Raw genomic sequence first — 19729 nt, 5'->3', positions numbered from 1 at the left:
CCTCCTATACTGGGAATATTACTGGGAATACCTCCTATACTGGGAATACCTCCTATACTGGGATCACCTCCTATACTGGGATCACCTCCTATACTGGGATCACCTCCTATACTGGGATCACCTCCTATACTGGGATCACCTCCTATTCTGGGAATAATACTGGGAATACCTTCTATACTGGGAATAATACCTCCTATATTGGGAATACTTACTACACTGGGATCACCTCCTATACTGGGAATACCTGTGTTGATCTGATGGAATATTCTGGAAGGTTCTCCACATTCTTCGATAATAACAATAACAGAAGTCATTGCCCCTCCCCCCCTCTCACCTCAGGCGACCCCCGGGGGGTCCTCTCTGTCCGGTGTCTCTATGAGAAGTATTGGGGGAGGGGGTGCTGTGTGGGGTGTATTTGGGGTGTATTTGGGGTGTACAGGGCACGTCTCGTCTCCTCAGCAGCACACAGACCCCCCGGTATCTCTTCCCGGCACACACCGGCCCGCCATTCACACCGGGTCCTCACCCGGAGCCCAAATCTCCATAACCACCGCTTGACAACAACCGCCGGCCGCCGAGGATTCTGGGAGTTGTAGTTCGGAAGTAAAAAAAAGCACTGGAACATGCGTACTGAGCGTACCTGGCGCACGTCGCGCTCACAAGTGTATGCGTGCCGTGCGTTTAGCTTCTATCTACAAAATACGCATGCGCGGAAGGTGTACAGGGCGTACAACGTGCCCCAAGGGTGTATGCGTCCCGTGCGTACCGCCTCCATGGGGTGGTACGCATGCGTAATGGGTGTACTCCCTATGCTTGTCTACAGTGAATTATAGGGAAAGGCAGCGCGCATGCTCGTAATTATACTTCACTGGATACAATGTAACAAGGAGAAGAAATGTTTATGTTATTCCACTGATATGGGCGGAAGGGTCTCCACCGAGAAACGCATGAAAATATTCAAAATCAGGAGACTGAACGGTGAAGAGAAGTATGGAGTGGCCTGCAGGAGCCTGAGAGAGCTGAGAGAGAAGGGGGGAGAGAAACTGCAGGTACAGGATGGGGGCTAGGGGGTGCTTGTGTATATATATATGTGTGATTATATATATATATATCTGTGTATATATATCTATATATGTAATCATTATGTATTATAATTTTTAATAATGATAATAATTTACATTGCACCCCCTAATATGAAGATATTCCTTTATATATATGTGTGTATATATAATTATCATGACATGTATTGTATAATAATACTCACATGATATCATAACCACTCGCTGCCTTTTCTGACATTTTTTATTTACAAGTTTAAATCCGTATTTTTTTTTTGCTATAAAAATTACTTAGAACCCCCAAACATTATACATTTTTTTTAGCAGAGACCCCAGAGAATAAAATGGCGACCGTTGCAATATTTTTCATCACACGGTATTAGCGCAGCGGTTTTCCAAACTTAATTTGTTTAAAAAAAATACACTTTAATCAATTTTATTGCAAAAACCCCCCCAATATATAGCCCAAGTTTTGTGTAAAATATAAAAGATGATATTACGCAGAGTAAATAGATATCTAACACGTCACTCCTTTAAAATTGCGTCTTCCCGTGGAATAGCGACAATCTACGATACTTAAATCCAAAAGGGGAGGCTCCACTTGTTTGCTCCTCCGCTGTCACATTTGCCAACTTTCTGGGGGGAGGGGGGACCGAGTTTTGGAGAGGTACCCTGTCCCCACTTCCGGGCGACCTTGACGCAGCTAAGTCCCCCCGGAAGTTCGGCCCCCCCTACTCAGTCCTCCGCTGCCAGGACATTAACAAAGAGCAGCGCGCTCCGCGCATGCGCTGTAGGGAACCGGCTGTGAAGCTGCAAGGCTCCACTGCCGGGTTCCCTTACAAGGAATGGTGGCGGCAGCATCCGAGAGCCGATTGAAATACCGTCTGGGGTGCCGACCTCACGGGATCCCTGGACAGGTAAGTGACTAGGTACGTGATCTGGCACTTCCAGGGCTGGTGCACACACGTGCGTCACCGATGTCCCGCTGTTGGGGAGCCAATCGGTGGATCGTCCGCCGGGACCCGCTGATGATTCAGGAGATAGGCAGACCGCCGTTCTGTGTCAAGGAAGACAGTGCCTTGTGTTTCTTCAAAGCTGGAACACGGATCTCTGTCTTCCCACAGTTAAGTCTCGTACACACGATACCAAAATCGCAAGTAAAATTTCATCCGACGAACGATTTGCGGATTTTTTCGGATCGTTAGTACGGTGCTTTCAACAGACGATTCTGATTCTTCGTACGACAAAAGCCGGATGTGCGAACTATACTATTTTTGTCGGATGTGAACACAACGTCCCATTTTCGTTTAATTAGATTTAAAAATCGTAAGAGCAAGACTCAGAAACGAACGAATATATACAAAATTATTCAACACGTTACGTCACTTCTAAAGTTGTATTCTGTCGTACGAAAATTTTCGTATGGTGAGTAACCTCTTCACTTTCCACATGAGACTCGCATGCAACAAAAAACGAACGAACATTTATTCAAAAATCTTATCCTGTGTATGAGGCTTTAGAAAGCACCAGGGAATACAGCTAACCCCTTCCCAGCCAGTGTCATTAGTACAGTGACAGTGCATATTTTTAACACTTATCACTGTTTTGGTTTCATTGGTTCCCACAAAGTGTCAGTTAGTGTTCGATTTGTCCGCTGCAATGTCGCAGTCCCGCTATAAGTCACTGATCGCCGCGATTCAGGGCCGTCTTACTGAGTGGGCACCCCTGGGCACTGCCCAGGGGCCCCAGGTTCACCTGGGGCTCCATCAGAGCCAGACTAATAGAAGTAGCAGTGGGACAAGGGAGTCAGGCTTAGCGGGCACAGGCTCCACCCACTACAGAAAACTCCAGGAGGGGGCGGAGACAAGTCCAGTCACCCTGTACAGGCAGTGGTGTCTCCAGCTTTCATATTTAGGGGGGCACATGGGGGGACAGGGACAAAAGTAGGGGGGCGACTATAAAATGCAAATATATATATATAATATCTCCTGGGGCTCTTTACTACGATCCCACAACGGGCCCTTTCACATGTTCTGCAGTGAGCTCCCTTCCTACTGTATTGGGGTCCCCCAGGGTGGCAGAAAACAAGATATATATGTCACCAGCATACCAAGAAAATATAAGGGTCCAAAGCAGTGGGAGAACTATCAGGGTTGCAAAGGTTGTCTTGCCCCCAGGCCCTGGTGTTCTGCCACTGTGGGGTTCCCCAGCCTCCTCTTGCTGTCCTGCCCCTGCTATTGACAGCGCTGGTCTGGCATCTCTTGGAATTTACAGGCTGGTTCTCCTATCCTAAGGACGGGAGAAATCAGTCTGTTTTTTCAGTAACTGAGAGTCCTGGTGGAGTCCTTCCTGCAACTCGCTCTTCTCCCTGCCAATGAGGATGCAGGGGAAGGAGCAGATTGGGCGGCCGTGGGTGTGTGAGCGCTCGCATTATGCAGTGTCAGCGAGCAGAGGGGGAGGGAGGAATCACCCGCAGGAGCTGACTGGGGACGCTTTCCCTCTTAGACATTGCCTTTTCGTAAAAAAATAAAAATATATATTTTTTTTTAATTGAGGGATCACATGGTGGGGCACAGCATAATGTTGGGGGGGGGGGGGGGTGGTCAGGGCCCCTTCTGGCCCCCCCTAGGGACGCCATTGTGCACAGGAAGAGAGAGAATGCAGATGTGGGAGTGGCCTAGCTGTTCCACCCACTATAGGCTGCCTGCAGAAAATTACAAGATGTGACAGAGCTGTGGGAGGGACCTGGCAGGCTCCACCCACTACAGAAAACTCCAGGAGGGGGCGGAGACAAGTCCAGTCCTCCTGCACAAGGAGAGGGAGCAGCAGTGGGCGGTCTTTATTACAGGAAGTAATAGATCTGAGGAAAATACACAAAGATCACAGAGATTCCAGAAGACGTCACATGACCAATACGGGGGAGAGTTACCAAAACTGGAGCACTCAGAATCTGGTGCAGCTCGGCATGGTAGCCAATCAGCTTCTTCAATTAAGCTTTAATCTTATAACAATAAATCCTGGAAGCTGATTGGTTTCTATGCAGAGTTGCACCAGATTTTGTACTCTCCAGTTTTAGTAAATCTCCCCCTATATGTATAGCCCGGAGTTCACCTTTAATCGTCATTCATCATTGTAGTAGCGGTATGAAGGGTAACCAGAGTGTTCTTCTTTCTGCTTGTAGCTCCCCCTTAGGAATACCCGGGTGTGTCTGTATGAAGACGGGACAGAGGTGAGCGATGAGGAGTATCTGAGGTCTCTCCCGGATAACACGGAACTCGTCTTCCTGACTGATGGTCAGACATGGAAGGGAAGTAAGTCACGTCCATTCTAAGTGATATTCATGGGGGGGGGGGAGGGGGGTCACCTTTAGGTGTAATGCTGACCAATGAGGTCAGCCCAGCCAGGGAGTCCTGTTTGATATCTTGTTGGCCCACTTTATTTAAAGAGAAAGTAAAAGTTCCACAAAACTAGAACCCTCCCCTCCCCCAGGGTTTTCCACCCTCACTACACAACACAAACACAGAACAAATCCATACACTGGAAATCTCTCAACCAACAGTGACTATTTTTAATCCTTATGCTTCTATCATTAGTAAATAGAAAAGTATATCATATTTACTTGTTTTATACTTTAAAAAAAAAAAATGTTTCTTCAGATGCTTTCTTGCCTAGGCAAATGGTGTCATACATCCCAGGAGTCTTCAGGAGGGAAGGAGGGGCTTTCTCAGCTAAGCACACCCTCTTACCTGCAGGCCTGAGCTAAGGGCAGGTTGTTTGCAGGAAGTAAATGCTACATGAATCATTTGCCCTTACTAAAGATGGCCATGGCCAGAAATGCTAGGGGGGTGGATTTTAAAGTGATTTCTCAGCAAAAAATAAAGTGTGGAGACTTGGAAGGATGGATGGAGACATGGATGGGTGGAGACATGGATGGATGGATGGAGACATGGATGGGTGGAGACATGGATGGGTGGAGACATGGATGGATGGATGGAGACATGGATGGGTGGAGACATGGATGGATGGATGGAGACATGGATGGGTGGAGACATGGATGGATGGATGGAGACATGGATGGGTGGAGACATGGAAGGATGGATGGAGACATGGATGGATGGAGACATGGATGGATGGAAGGAGACATGGATGGGTGGAGACATGGATGGATGGAGACATGGATGGATGGAGACATGGATGGGTGGAGACATGGAAGGATGGATGGAGACATGGATGGGTGGAGACATGGAAGGATGGATGGAGACATGGATGGGTGGAGACATGGAAGGATGGATGGAGACATGGATGGATGGAGACATGGATGGATGGAGACATGGATGGGTGGAGACATGGATGGGTGGAGACATGGATGGGTGGAGACATGGATGGGTGGAGACATGGATGGGTGGAGATGTGGATGGGTGGAGAGATGAATGGGTGGGAACATGGTTTGATGGAGACATGGATGGATGGGTGGGGACATGGATGGATGGGTTGGGACATGGATGGGTGGAGACAAGGATGGATGAAGACATGGAAGGGTGGAGACATGGAAGGATGAAGACATGGAAGGATGAATGGGTGAGGACATGGATGGGTGACCCAGTGACTTGCACCTTCACTCTCTGCTTCCTATGAATGCAGCTGCAGCATCTGGTCAGTGTAGACCCGATTATTGTCTTTCTTACTAATACCTCTGTTTAGAACATCTCAGATACATGAGGAAAGCTGGAGAGATGGGTTCTCTGACAGATCAGTGGGAGATAAATTCTGCTTTGTCATGGGGGGACATCGCCTCTTGTGTGTTTTCCTTTCTGGTGGTGCCCAGAGTCGGTTCCAAGCAGCTGGACCACAATGGATCAACTGAAGAAAATTCCCATTGAAGGAGAATTACCGCTGTTTTTCACATTGAGTTCCCCGTGGGACAAGGTACATGTAGAATGTTGTCCCATCTTCCTCATTGCTCTGGGTGTTGTGCTCAGGGCGACTGCCCCCTCCTGCCCCCCCCCCCCCCTTGTCCCGGCTCTGTTCATGTCATAATGCAGTGAGAATGATTTGAGAGGTGGTTGGAATCAATGTAGACCTACACAATTCTATACTGAGAGTACAGAATGTACATCATGGAAACCAGCTTTGTAACCAAGTAAAGTGAGGGGATGGAAATTCAGGGGAGGTGCAAGGATGGGGGATGGTAAAGGGGTTCCCTGGATGTTGAAGGCAGATGGATGGCCTGACCCAGTCCCTGGTCTCCAGTTTGTGTGTCTCGGGGAAATAAGGCCATTGAGATTCCACCATTGTACTGTTGAAGCCAGTGGAGTAACTTTACTATATTTTGACTGTTTTTCTCCTTTTTACTTTTTTTTTCTTTCCTTCCTGGACCCAAGGATGTTTGAATTGAGTCTAATGGGAAATCTTTTAGTTTTGATTGTTCTCACAAATTTGCTTTTCTTTTCCCCAAAATATTATCACCGGTATTAATTGGTTGCTGAATTCATTTTACACAAGTCTGGCTGATGTCCCTGTTAAAGCCAGTGGAGAAACTTTACATTATTTTGACTGTTTTTAGCTCCCCTTTTAAATTTTTTTCTCTTTTTCTTTGCTGGACCCGAAGATGTTTGGACTGGAATTTTGAAATGACAAAAATATGGTAAAGTTACTAAAGTCCAACCACAGGAGGCTCCACTACTTTTCACACCAACTCAGTTCGGCTGGTGCTTCTTCCTAATCCATTTTCCTTATTTTGTTGTACTGGACTCCCAAAGCTCCCCCAAAGTATGTACACCCCCCTTATACAGATCAAGGTATGGCCATGTTATAAATAGGCATATTGTCCTGCCTCCCCTTTCTCCAACCCCCTCCTGTGCTCCGTCTGCCCATAGTTGGCATGGAGGGTGCACTGTGCATGCATATTCATTGACTTCCTTATTAGCAGATGGGGGTGGGTGGGCGGTTTCTCATGCACGGTGTGAGTTGAATGTGGGCAGTTGGTGTAAGTGGGGTGGGTGGGGGGGCAGAGCGTGGGCATGGTGGAGTGTGGTGTGTAAGTAGAAGCTGTTGGAGCAGACAAAAAGCCGCGTTGGCCAGTTGCCCTCCACCATTGGGGAGCATGCATGCAGTGGGGTGCTCACGTAGCCATGCCCCACCCCCTTCTTGGATAAGGGTGGTGCACTCAGGGTGACTTACCCTCCTGCCCCCCCCCGTTCCATCCTGGCCCATGTGGTCCCGGCCCTGTTGATGCAATGAGAATGATTTGGGAGACGGTAGGAATAAATGTAGACCTAGACAATTCTATACCGAGAGTACTTGTAACCAAGTAAAGGTGGGGAGGGGGGGATAATTCGGGGGAGGTGTAAGATTGGGGGATGGTAAGTGTTCCTCCAATGTCAAAGGCAGACATAGGGCCTGACCCAGTCCCTGGTCTCCAGTTTGTGTGTCCCGGATAAATAAGGCCATTGAGGTTCTACCATTGTACTGGTAAAACCAGTGTAATAACTTTTACTATATTCTGACTGTTTTTCTCCTTTTTTCTTTTTATTTCCTTCCTGGACCCGAAGATGTTTGAATTGAGTCTAATGGGAAATCCGGCTCTGATTGTTCTCACAAATTGGCTTTTTGTTTCCCAAAAAATGTTGTCGCAGGCATTGATTGGTTGCTGAATTCGTTTTACACAAGTCTGGCCGAGGTCCCTGAAGCGGCCTGGAAGCTTCTATTGGATGAGCAGGCCCCCAAGACTCAGAAGATTCTGATCGACTTTGTCCAAAACCTGAACGAAAATATCGCGGCAGAACGCCGTGAGGAGGATGAGCCGTGGTTTGAAGGTTAGTCAATGGCTTATCTGTGAAAGATTGAACTCGGGTAGAGTTGGACTGAATATATAGACACCTATAGGGTGTTTGGAGTAGCTTCATCAACCCCTCCCCCGCTTATCTCTTTCACTGAGTTCTGCACAAAAAAAACCCCAATACATGCCCATTGATCCATTGGTGATCTGTAGGGATCCATCACTACACACCTAGTTCCTTACCGCCATCTTCCTCTATTGTCATCGGGGGGACACCTGTCTCTTCCGGGTTCTTGACACATCATTCAAAGGAACAAAAGTGTATTGTGTGGGATTATAATGGTGCCAAAAATAGTAAGAACAACATTCTATATAAAACGTATCAAGTTTATTCACAAAAGGTTAAAAATGGATTCAATAAAAAGTGTATTTATATGTGTGTGTGTGTGTGTGTGTATATATATATATATATATATATATATATATATATATATATATATTATACATATATACACACACACATATTTGTGCTCATAAGTTTACATACCCTGGCAAAATTTATGATTTCTTGGCCATTTTTCAGAGAATATGAAATGATAACACAAATACTTTTCTCTCAGTCATGGTTAGTGTTTGGCTGAAGCCATTTATTATCAATCATCTGTATTTACTCTTTTTATATCATAATGACAACATAAACGACCCAAATGACCCTAATCAAAAGTTTACACACCCCAGTTCTTAATACCGTGTATTGCCCCCTTTACCATCAATGACAGATTGAAGTCTTTTGTGGTATTTGTAGATGAGGCTCTTTATCTTCTCAGATGGTAAAGCTGTCCATTCCTCTTGGGTGCCATATAGGTTTGCCCCCATGGTCTTCAGCTATGAGGCCTTTAGTTCAACAGCCACTAATATTCAAGGAGAAGACTGTCCTCTCATCATTGAGTGCCGAGTGTTTTGGAGTGTCCCATGCCCGGCCTAACCCCTCTCCTGTTAAAGTTCATCTAGCAAAAAAACACAAAAAAAGGACATCCCGTAGACTGACTCATTGGAACCGGTGTGAATGGACGGGTGTTTGCCGGGATGGGCAGCCGCTGTATTTTTAGGGAAGATCCAGTTGATATCAGAGCCCCCTACAAGGGTAACGCTACAAATCTTCTCAGAGAGAAATGTGGAAGCGTCCATTCGTGAAGTCCTTCAAAATATTAGTTGCCCGTCTTCAATATTTCCGAGTCACATGCAGATGAGAAAGTTGGAGTAAAGTCAGATCTCACTGTTTATCTCAATTAACCTGCTTGTAATAATACAGAAATAGAAGCTACAAAGGCGCCATGATCTATATGTTTCTGTTTTTATATTTCTCAGGCATAGAATCTCGGTTTAAGAACAAGTCCAGTTATATGAGGTTCAGATGTGAGAGCCGGATCCGGGGTTACATGAAAGAGGTAAATCTATGTACAGTGCCTTGAAAAAGTATTCATACCCCTTCAAATCTTCCACATTTTGTCATGTTACAACCAAAAATGTGAATGTATTTTATTGGGATTTTATGTGATAGACCAACACAAAGTGTCACATAATTGTGACGTGGAAGGAAAATGATAAATGATACAAATAAATATGTGAAAAAGTGTGTGGGGGGGGGGGGCATTTGTATTCACCCCCTTTACTTTGATACCCCTAACTAAAATCTAGTGGAACCAATTGCCTTCAGAAGTCACCTAATTAGTAAATAGAGTCCACCTGGGTGTCATTTAATCTCAGTATAAATACAGCTGTTCTGTGAAGCCCTCAGAGGTTTGTTAGAGAACCTTAGGGAACAAACAGCATCATGAAGGCCAAGGAACACACCAGACAGGTCAGGGATAAAGTTGTGGAGAAGTATAAAGCAGGGTTAGGTTATAAAGGAATATCCCAAGCTTTGAACATCTCACGGAGCTCTGTTCAATCCATCATCGGAAAATGGAAAGAGTATGGCACAACTGCAAACCTACCAAGACATGACCGTCCACCTAAACTGACCGGCCGGGCAAGGAGAGCATTCATCAGAGAAGAGCCAAGAGGTCCATGGTAACTCTGGAGGAGCTGCAGAGATCCACAGCTCAGGTGGGAGAATCTGTCCACAGGACAACTATTAGTCGTGTTCTCCACAAATCTGCCCTTTATGGAAGAGTGACAAGAAGAAAGACATTGGTGAAAGAAAGTCATAAGAAGTCCTGTTTGTAGTTTGTGAGAAGCCATGTGGAGGACACAGCAAACATGTGGAAGAAGGTGATCTGGTCACATGAGACCAAAATTCAACTTTTTGGATTAAAAGTAAAACGTTATGTGTGGGGAAAACTAACACTGCACATCACCCTGAACACACCATCCCCACCGTGAAACATGGTGGTGGCAGCATCATGTGGTGGGGATAGTTTTCTTCAGAAGGGACAGGGAAGCTGGTCAGAGTTGATGGGAAGATGGATGGAGACAAATACAGGACAATCTTAGAAGAAAACCTGTTAGAGTCTACAAAAGACTTGAGACCGGGGCGGAGGTTCACCTTCCAGCAGGAGAACGACCCGAAACATCCAGCCAGAGCTACAATGGAATGGTTTAGATCAAAGCATATTCATGTGTTAGAATGGCCCAGTCACAGTCCAGACCTAAATCACATTGAGAATCTGTGGCAAGACTTGAAAATTGCTCTTCACATCTGACAGAGCTTGAGATATTTTACAAAGAAGAATGGGCAGAAATGTCCTCTCTAGATGTGCAAAGCTGGTAGAGACATCCCCAAAAAGACTTGTAGAGAAAGGGGGTTCTACAAAGTATTGACTCCGGGGGGCGCCATACAAATACCCCCCCCCCACACTTTTCACATATTTATTTGTATCATTTATCATTTTCCTTCCACTTCACAATTATGAGACACTTTGTGTTGGTCTATCACATAAAATCCCAATAAAATACATTTACGTTTTTGGTTGTAATATGACAAAATGTGGAACATTCCAAGGGGTATGAATACTTTTGAAAGGCACTGTATGTCCGCTAATGATGTTAGTGTATTTTTAGCAAAAATGTAATTTATATATATTTTTTTGGGAGGGTCTGTCAGGTAGGCTGTACGGGGGGCCCCGTGATTTCTAACCGGCCCAGGCCGTACCTGTTTATCATACAGCAGCCAGCTGCACACGGTGGATATCGGGATGATCATTAGCGCCATCTAGCAGGTGTGAGGTGTCTCCGCAGTGTCAATGCAAAATGTTCATGTTTGAACGGAGAGCTCCTCTATGTCTATACTCAGACACACTCTACATTTATATGGGGGGGGGGGATGTCAGGGCAGCAGAATTTCTTGCAAAGATAAGATAATTTCCTAGCAAAGCTCAGACTGTTTTGCACCCCCTCCCCTCCAGGTGCAGAGTTCAGCAGCCACCGTGGGCCCGGCTGCCAGGGAGGAATATGACGACCTCATAGGGGCCCTGAACAAGGAGCTGAAAAGTACCGGGCACAATGGATTTTACTTCGACAGGACGGAGCACAAGGCCAAACGTCTGTGTACTGAGGAGGGATGGTTCTCCTGTCAGGTGAGACACGTCCGCCATATTGCTATGGAACCGCGGCGTGCGCGGGCTGTCCTTCTGTGAAAAGGAAGTCCATACTGATTTATGGAATCATTTTATTTATGTCCGGAACTAAAAATCTGTTTATCTGAATCGTTCATAGACCCTGGGTCATAGGCTGCTACCTTCAGGTGATTGGACACTGGCAAAACTTCTGGACACGCCCCCCCCCCCGGCTTCTTCCATCTAACCCCACCCCGCTCCTGGAGATATAATTTTTTGCTAGTGTCCTTAGGTGATCAGCTTTGTCCAATCACAGCCCAGAGCTCTGTGTTTGACAAACAACACAGAGCTCTGTACAAAGGGATCGATCTTTCTGTTTCTTATCCCTGCGTGTAGGTTTAGGAGATATTTCTTGCACCTACAGGTAAGCCTTACCTGTAGGTAAAAGTGGTCTGTAAGGGTTTACAACGACTTTAACTCCTTGATCACCCCTAGGTGTTAACCCCTTCCCAGCCAGTGTCATTAGTACAGTGACAGTGTATAGTATTATCGCTGATCACTGTATCAGTGTCACTGGTGATGTTAGTCAGTTAGCATGAGATTGCCCTCTGCACTCCCACTATAAGTCGCTAATCACCGCCATTAGTAGTATAAAAAAAAATAATACAAATTTCAGTATATATCCCATAGTTTGTAGAAGCTATAACTTTCACGCAAACCAATCAAGATACATTTATTGGGATTTTTGTTTTGACAAAGACGTGTACAAGAATACATATTGGCCAAAATTTATGAAGAAAATTGATTTTTAATTTTTTGTTTATTGAATATATTTTATAACAGAAAGTAAAATATATTGTTTTTCTTTTCAAAGTTTTTAGTCTTTTTCGTTTATTTAATAAATAATAAAAAACGCAGAGGTGATCAAAGACCATGAAAAGAAAGCTTTATCAAATGTCATTTGGGTACAGCGTCACATGACCGCGCATTCCTTGCCTGACAGTAAATGTAGCGAAAACAGGATATAAAGAAGTGAGGAAGATAAAGTGATTGATGTGAAGAAGTTGTAGGAAAGCGACGACTCGGAGACCTTCCTTCAGCAGAAAATCCCTTCATCCTTTGAGCCGCCACATTAACATTGAAGTGCTGGTCGGTGGTGCGCGACGCCTTCTCACAGTGTTTTTAGCGCTCTGTTAATTCTCTCTTTGCTCCAATAATATTCCGGTTTCATTTTCAGCTTTTTATAAATCGAGGTCAGTCCATGTTACATCGGACCTCTGACAATGTACCGTGTTTACTGAAGTCTGCAATGAGAGAGAATAAAAATCATCTCTTATATCGCAGAGACGCAACAAGAGTGCTATCATGTGTGAACGATCGTCCTCAGTATTTAGATCAATGTTTGTAAAGGATTGGGAGGGATTGTGCAGCTTCCAAAATATGAGTCGCTGACCTGGAACAAGAGAACAGCCAGCTAAGTATGAAAAGTCTTCTGCTTCACTGTGCTCCTCGAAGGTCAGCGACTCGCTGGGCAGAGATGGCGGCTTCCTGGTGACCTCCCCGCAACTTCCACCTTTTATAATCACATCAACAATGGCAACTCCTGTATTTCCTGAGAGGCCAAATCCAACTACAAGTACATGGAAATACAAACTTTATCCTGTCTTCTTATTCAGGTACCCCCATCAGACTGGATAAATACCTTATTATTTAAAAAGCCTCCTCCTTCCTCCTCCCTCCTACTACTTCCCTCCTTCCTTTTTACTCTTTCCTCCCTCCCGCCTTCCTTTTTCTTCCCTCCTTACTTCCTTTTACTTTTTCCTTCATTCCTCTCTCCTTCCTTCTTTCATTCTTCCTCCCTCCTTCTTTCCCTCCTTCCTTTATACTTTTTCCTCCCTCCTTCCTTCTTCTTTTCTTCTTCCCCTCTTCCTTCTTCCTCCCTCCCTACTTCCTTTTACTCCTCTTTCTCCCTCCTTCCTCTTACTTCTTTTTTCCTCCCTCCTTCTATTTACTTCTTCCTCCCTCATTCCTCCTTTCTTTTTTTCTCTCTCCTTCCTTTTTCTTCACTCCTTCCTTTTTCTTCCCTCTTTTGGGATTAATAAAGTATTCTGTATTCCTCTTCTTCCTCCTTTCCTCTCTTCTTCCTTCCTTCATTCTTTCTTTCTCCTGCCTTCCTTTTACTTCTTTCCCTCCTTCCTTTTAATTTTTCCTCCCTCTTTTCTTCCTTCCTCTTTCTCCCCTCCTTCCTTCATCATCCCTCCTTCCTCTTCTTTCTTTCTCCCTCCATTCTTTTACTTCTTCTTTCTCTCTCCTTCGTTCTTCTCGTCTTCCTTCATCCTCCTACCTTTTTACTTTGTCCTCTTCTTTCTCCCGCCTTCCTTTTTTTTCCCTCCTTGCTTCATCATCCCTCCCCCCCCTTCCCTTTTCCTCCCTCTTTCTTTCTTCCCCCCCTTCTTCTTCCCCTCCTTCCTTTCTTACCTCCTTCTTCCATCCTTCCTCTTTTCCTTCCTCCTCAGTTCTTTCTTTTATTTCTTCCATCCTCTTACTTCTTCCTCTCTCCTTCCCTTTCTCCTTCCTTCTTTCATTTTTCTTTCTTCCTTTCCTCCTCCCTTCTTGTTTCCTCCTTCCTTCCTTTTTCTTCCCACCTTCCTTCATCTTCCCTCCTTCCTTTTACTTCTTCTTCCTCTCTTCTTCCTTTCTTCCTCCTCTCCTTCCTTTTTTCTCCCTCTTTCCTTTTTCTTCCCTCCTTCCTTTTTCCTCTCTTTTCTTCTTTTGCTTACTTCTTCCAGCCTACCTTCCTGCTTTATTTATTTCTTCCTTCCTCTTCTTCCTCTCTCATCCCTTTGTCCTTTCTTTCTTCCTTCCTTTCCTCCTCCCTTCTTGTTTCCTCCTTCCTTCATCCCTTCCTTTTTCTTCCCTCCTTCCCTTTACTTCTTCTTCCTTCCTCCCTCCCTTCTTCCTACCTTCATCCCCTCTTTCCTTTTTCCTCCCTTTCCATTTTCTTCCCTCCTTCTTTCTTTATTCCTCCCTTCTTCCTTCCTCCTTTATTTCTTCCTTCCTTTTCTTCCCTCTTTCTTTCTTTTTTTTCTCTCTCTTTCTTTCTTTCTTTCTTTCTTTCTTTCTTTCTTTCTTTCTTTCTTTCTTTCTTTCTTTCTTTCTTTCTTTCTTTCTTTCTTTCTTTCTTTCTTTCTTTCCTCCCTTCTTGCTTCCTCCTCCCTTCCTTCCTTTTATTCCTTCATTCTTTCCCAAGCATCCTTCATTCCTTCTTCTTCCCTCTTCCATCTTTGTTCCTCCCTCCTTCTTTCTCCCTTCTCCTCCTTTTAATTAAATGACTCATTTAGGACTATAAAAGTGCCTGTGTAGACACAGATTGTGCAGGAACGGCTCAGTGCTGCAGCATGCTTTTCTTGTTTTTGTGTTGTACTATAAAGTCTTTTTATGTATTTAGGTTGAATGATGAGCACATTAGTGCTCCCTGGTGGCTCTTTTTTCCTTTTCCAGACAAGAGGAGCTTGCTGAGATTGTGATCTTTTTGCTCACTACAATACAATTGGCAGTAGGGGACTAGCTGACCTCATCTGCCGCTTGGAACGGATGTCTTGGCTTCTTCATGACCTGCTGAGGACTGTATTCATCTTCTTATTTTAGGGAGCGTTTGATGAGCAGAATTGTACTTCCCGGCACTCTATCAATCCATACAGCAACAGAGAAAGTAGAATTCTTTTCAGCACGTGGAACCTGGACCACAGGTAACGTCATGTGTTTGGTTTTTTTATGGGGGGGGTCAAGACTTTTATCTTTAGGTGGGGGGTTGACACCCGCCCTGCGTACTCAGCCGTTGTTTTCTGCATCTGCACCCGCCTTGGCGCTGTGTGTAGGCAACCCATAGAAGTGGATGCAGACGCATGTGCAGCACAGACACTGCCGCATGTCAATGTTGGAGCGCGGATTCAGACGCACACTATCTGCCCCCCCCCGGCCCTAGTAAATCTGTACAGATCATCACCTACTTAGCGTATCCAGGCGGATTATACTGCCTTCTTTTTTCGGAGAGATTGGGATTGGGAGGTAAATGGTAACAAATATCCCCTGATTTAGTTTTATTATCAAAGGAAAACTGGCCCAAAATAGGGGAAAAAAAATTTATTTAAAATTTAGCTGGATATTTTTATGCCATCGCTAGGACCCACCACCAAAAAAAACAGCAAAAATAAATTCTCCCGCTCCTGACGATGGCAGCGATACCCCCTATGTGGGCGTTATTTGTTCCTTGCCTAATAGGGCCAAGGAATAAGAGGTAGCATTTTCTTTTTGTCTTACCTAAACGCACCAACACTAAGTATCCACTTGCCGACCAATCAAATCACCGTCCGGTACATCACCGTTCTTCAAGTGGTTGTAGTGCGATGATATGCAGGCATCACTCCGCTACCGTTCTTTAGACCCGACACTCGGCTCTTCTTGAAATCGCGATCAGAGTGGATAACTAGCTGCTCAATTGGTATTACAAGCAGCGGAAGGGGACATTACCCCCCACCCTCTGCCCGCCACCTTCCATGGCTTTACCAGGAGACCCGAGCTACCAGCCGGTGTGTCTTCCGGCGAGTCGGAACCCAAACAAAGCCAGGATTGGCTATGGTAACCTGGAAGTGATGACGCGACATCCCTTCCGGTTTATCTGGATGTCAACGGCGCTATTTTCAAAAAATTTGAAGCATTCACGGATCCTTTTTAGGGGCAGAGGAGGGATTTGGGGTCTTATTGACCCCAAATCTCTCTATAAAGAGTACCTGTCACATGGGATGTTTACATTCCTTGTGAGAGCGATAAAAGTCATATCACCAATAGGGCATTATTCCTCCCACTGACACCAATGATGGGGCACTATTCCTCCCACTGACACCAATGATGGGGCACTATTCCTCCCACTGACACCAATGATGGGGCACTATTCCTCCCACTGACACCAATGATGGGGCACTATTCCTCCCACTGACACCAATGATGGGACACTATTCCTCCCACTGACACCAATGATGGGACACTATTCCTCCCACTGACACCAATGATGGGACACTATTCCTCCCACTGATACCAATGATGGGGCACTATTCCTCCCACTGACACCAATGATGGGGCACTATTCCTCCCACTGACACCAATGATGGGGCACTATTCCTCCCACTGACACCAATGATGGGGCACTATTCCTCCCCTTGACACCAATGATGGGGCACTATTCCTCCCACTGACACCAATGATGGGGCACTATTCCTCCCACTGACACCAATGATGGGGCACTATTCCTCCCACTGACACCAATGATGGGGCACTATTCCTCCCACTGACACCAATGATGGGGCACTATTCCTCCCACTGACACCAATGATGGGGCACTATTCCTCCCACTGACACCAATGATGGGGCACTATTCCTCCCACTGATACCAATGATGGGGCACTATTCCTCCCACTGACACCAATGATGGGGCACTATTCCTCCCACTGACACCAATGATGGGGCACTATTCCTCCCACTGACACCAATGATGGGGCACTATTCCTCCCACTGACACCAATGATGGGGCACTATTCCTCCCACTGATACCAATGATGGGACACTATTCCTCCCACTGACACCAATGATGGGGCACTATTCCCCCCACTGACACCAATGATGGGGCACTATTACTCCCACTGATACCAATGATGGGGCACTATTCCTCCCACTGACACCAATGATGGGGCACTATTCCTCCCACTGGCACCAATGATGGGGCACTATTACTCCCACTGATACCAATGATGGGGCACTATTCCTCCCACTGACACCAATGATGGGGCACTATTCCTCCCACTGACACCAATGATGGGGCACTATTCCTCCCACTGATACCAATGATGGGGCACTATTACTCCCACTGATACCAATGATGGGGCACTATTCCTCCCACTGACACCAATGATGGGACACTATTCCTCCCACTGACACCAATGATGGGGCACTATTCCTCCCACTGACACCAATGATGGGGCACTATTCCTCCCACTGACACCAATGATGGGACACTATTCCTCCCACTGATACCAATGATGGGACACTATTCCTCCCACTGACACCAATGATGGGGCACTATTCCTCCCACTGACACCAATGATGGGACACTATTCCTCCCAACTGACACCAATGATGGGACACTATCCCTCCCACTGATACCAATGATGGGACACTATTCCTCCCACTGACACCAATGATGGGGCACTATTCCTCCCACTGATACCAATGATGGGACACTATTCCTCCCAACTGACACCAATGATGGGGCACTATTCCTCCCACTGATACCAATGATGGGACACTATTCCTCCCACTGACACCAATGATGGGGCACTATTCCTCCCACTGATACCAATGATGGGACACTATTCCTCCCAACTGACACCAATGATGGGGCACTATTCCTCCCACTGACACCAATGATGGGGCACTATTCCTCCCACTGACACCAATGATGGGACACTATCCCTCCCACTGATACCAATGATGGGACACTATCCCTCCCACTGATACCAATGATGGGACACTATTCCTCCCACTGACTCCAATGATGGGACACTATTCCTCCCACTGATACCAATGATGGGACACCATCCCCCCCACTGATACCAATGATGGGACACTATCCCTCCCACTGATACCAATGATGGGACACTATTCATCCCACTGATACCAATGATGGGACACTATTCCTCCCACTGATACCAATGATGGGACACTATTCCTCCCACTGACACCAATGATGGACACTATTCCTCCCACTGACACCAATGATGGGACACTATTCCTCCCACTGATACCAATGATGGGACACTATCCCTCCCACTGATACCAATGATGGGACACTATCCCTCCCACTGATACCAATGATGGGACACTATTCCTCCCACTGACACCAATGATGGGGCATTCTTTACTCCCATTTGATGCCAGGAAGATTTCCACTCCCACTGGTCGCAGTCCGGCCCCTTTACAGTCTGAGGGACAATAAATAATAGTTTGGAGCCCCTGTTGTAGGGCGTCTGCTTTCAGAAATGTAGAATATTTTTTACGTAATCTGCAGGCCTAAAGATTGTGCAAAAAAAAAAAAAAAATGTAAAAGGGTTCAGTAATGATAATTATTACCCAATAAACAGGTCCGAAGCAGAAATGTATAAAGTGCTGTGCTCCTTAGGAGGGGGCACTGGGGGGGTGAACTGGTAAAGTGGATGATAATTCTGTACAATTCATGTCTTTTCTTTGATCTCCATACACTTCAGGATTGAGAAAAGTCGAACGATCTTACCTTGCTTGGTGTCGGCCGTGAAGGAAAGTGACGGGAGACGGGTCAACCATCAGTATTTCTTTGACCTTTTATTTACCACAAAGAACCTCAAACTGGTCCACATTGCCTGTCATAAGAAAACCGCGCACAGCCTGTCCTGTGATAGGTCCAAGATCTACACCAATCAGAGAAGACCCCGAAATAAGAGAACTCCGAGCCAAGTATCATGATGGGATTACGGGGTGATCTTCATTTTTTGGGGTGTTTTTTTTTAATCATGGCAGCTATCTATAGAAGGGGAATAAATCGATGTAGAAGCACGGACTGATTTTATCTCATTTATTACAAAAGATTTATTTTATTTTAAATAACTTTTTTTATTAATCATATATTCAGGTGAATAGAAAAGACAATCGTACTGTATTGTACAAAATTCATTTTTTTTATTTTACAGCTATGAAATTTCCCGGGCACTGATTGGTTTATTTATTTCAAATATAAATGCGGCTTTTGTATTTTCCCAACCTCTATAAACGCCTCTTATTTATCGTTATTAATATGCTTTGCAGGCGCTTCGACAGCGGTGCCCATTGATTTCAATAGGTGGGGGGGGGGGGTGTATACAGCGCTTCCGCACCGCCCCAAAGATGCTGCTGGCAGGACTTTTTCTAACATCCTACAAGCGCACCGCCCCGGTGTGGAAGCACTCGGGGGTCTCACACTGGGGCTCCGGGGGAGGCGTTTTTTTAGGTGTTATTTTTAACCCAAAAGCGCCTGAAAAACGCCTCCCTATGGGAGCCCATTGACTTGAATAGAAGTCGCACCATCATGGATCCAATTTGCGGTGCAACTTGTGTGCTGAGGATGAAGGGGAGCCCCCCCCGCCAAAATGAAAAAAAAAAAAAAATTGGCATGGGGTTCCCCCCCTCGGTCAATACCAGACCCTTCGGTCTGGTATGGATTTTAAGGGGAACCCCCTACGCCCAAAAAAACAGCGTGGGGGTCCCCCCAAAAT

At 45.7% G+C, this 19729-nt stretch overlaps 1 protein-coding gene across 1 annotated transcript; it reads left to right on the top strand.

Annotated features, from left to right (window-relative positions):
- Positions 1 to 761: 761 nt before the first annotated feature.
- Positions 762 to 19038, top strand: LOC141111414 (DNA fragmentation factor subunit beta-like). The gene is made up of 7 exons (XM_073603700.1): positions 762 to 1049; positions 4240 to 4369; positions 7694 to 7873; positions 9205 to 9284; positions 11244 to 11414; positions 15042 to 15142; positions 18710 to 19038. Exons 1-7 carry the CDS (start codon positions 849 to 851, stop codon positions 18942 to 18944), a joined length of 1098 nt encoding a protein of 365 aa, XP_073459801.1. The 5' UTR covers positions 762 to 848; the 3' UTR covers positions 18945 to 19038.
- The last annotated feature ends 691 nt before the right edge of the window (positions 19039 to 19729 follow it).

Source organism: Aquarana catesbeiana, linkage group LG10, assembly GCF_042186555.1.
Source record: "Aquarana catesbeiana isolate 2022-GZ linkage group LG10, ASM4218655v1, whole genome shotgun sequence".
NCBI classification, from domain to species: domain Eukaryota; kingdom Metazoa; phylum Chordata; class Amphibia; order Anura; family Ranidae; genus Aquarana; species Aquarana catesbeiana.
The sequence above is the reverse complement of the archived record's forward strand: the minus strand, read 5'-3'. Positions and strand labels throughout refer to the sequence as shown.

What these genes read in the sequence shown, in the direction of transcription:
- LOC141111414 (XM_073603700.1), top strand. Translation starts at nt 849, where the DNA reads ATGCTCGTAATTATACTTCACTGGATACAATGTAACAAGGAGAAGAAA. An exon ending in TCCGGGGTTACATGAAAGAG is followed by an intron (nt 9,285 to 11,243) that starts GTAAATCTATGT and finishes CCTCCCCTCCAG; the next exon opens with GTGCAGAGTTCAGCAGCCAC. An exon ending in AGGGATGGTTCTCCTGTCAG is followed by an intron (nt 11,415 to 15,041) that starts GTGAGACACGTC and finishes TTCTTATTTTAG; the next exon opens with GGAGCGTTTGATGAGCAGAA.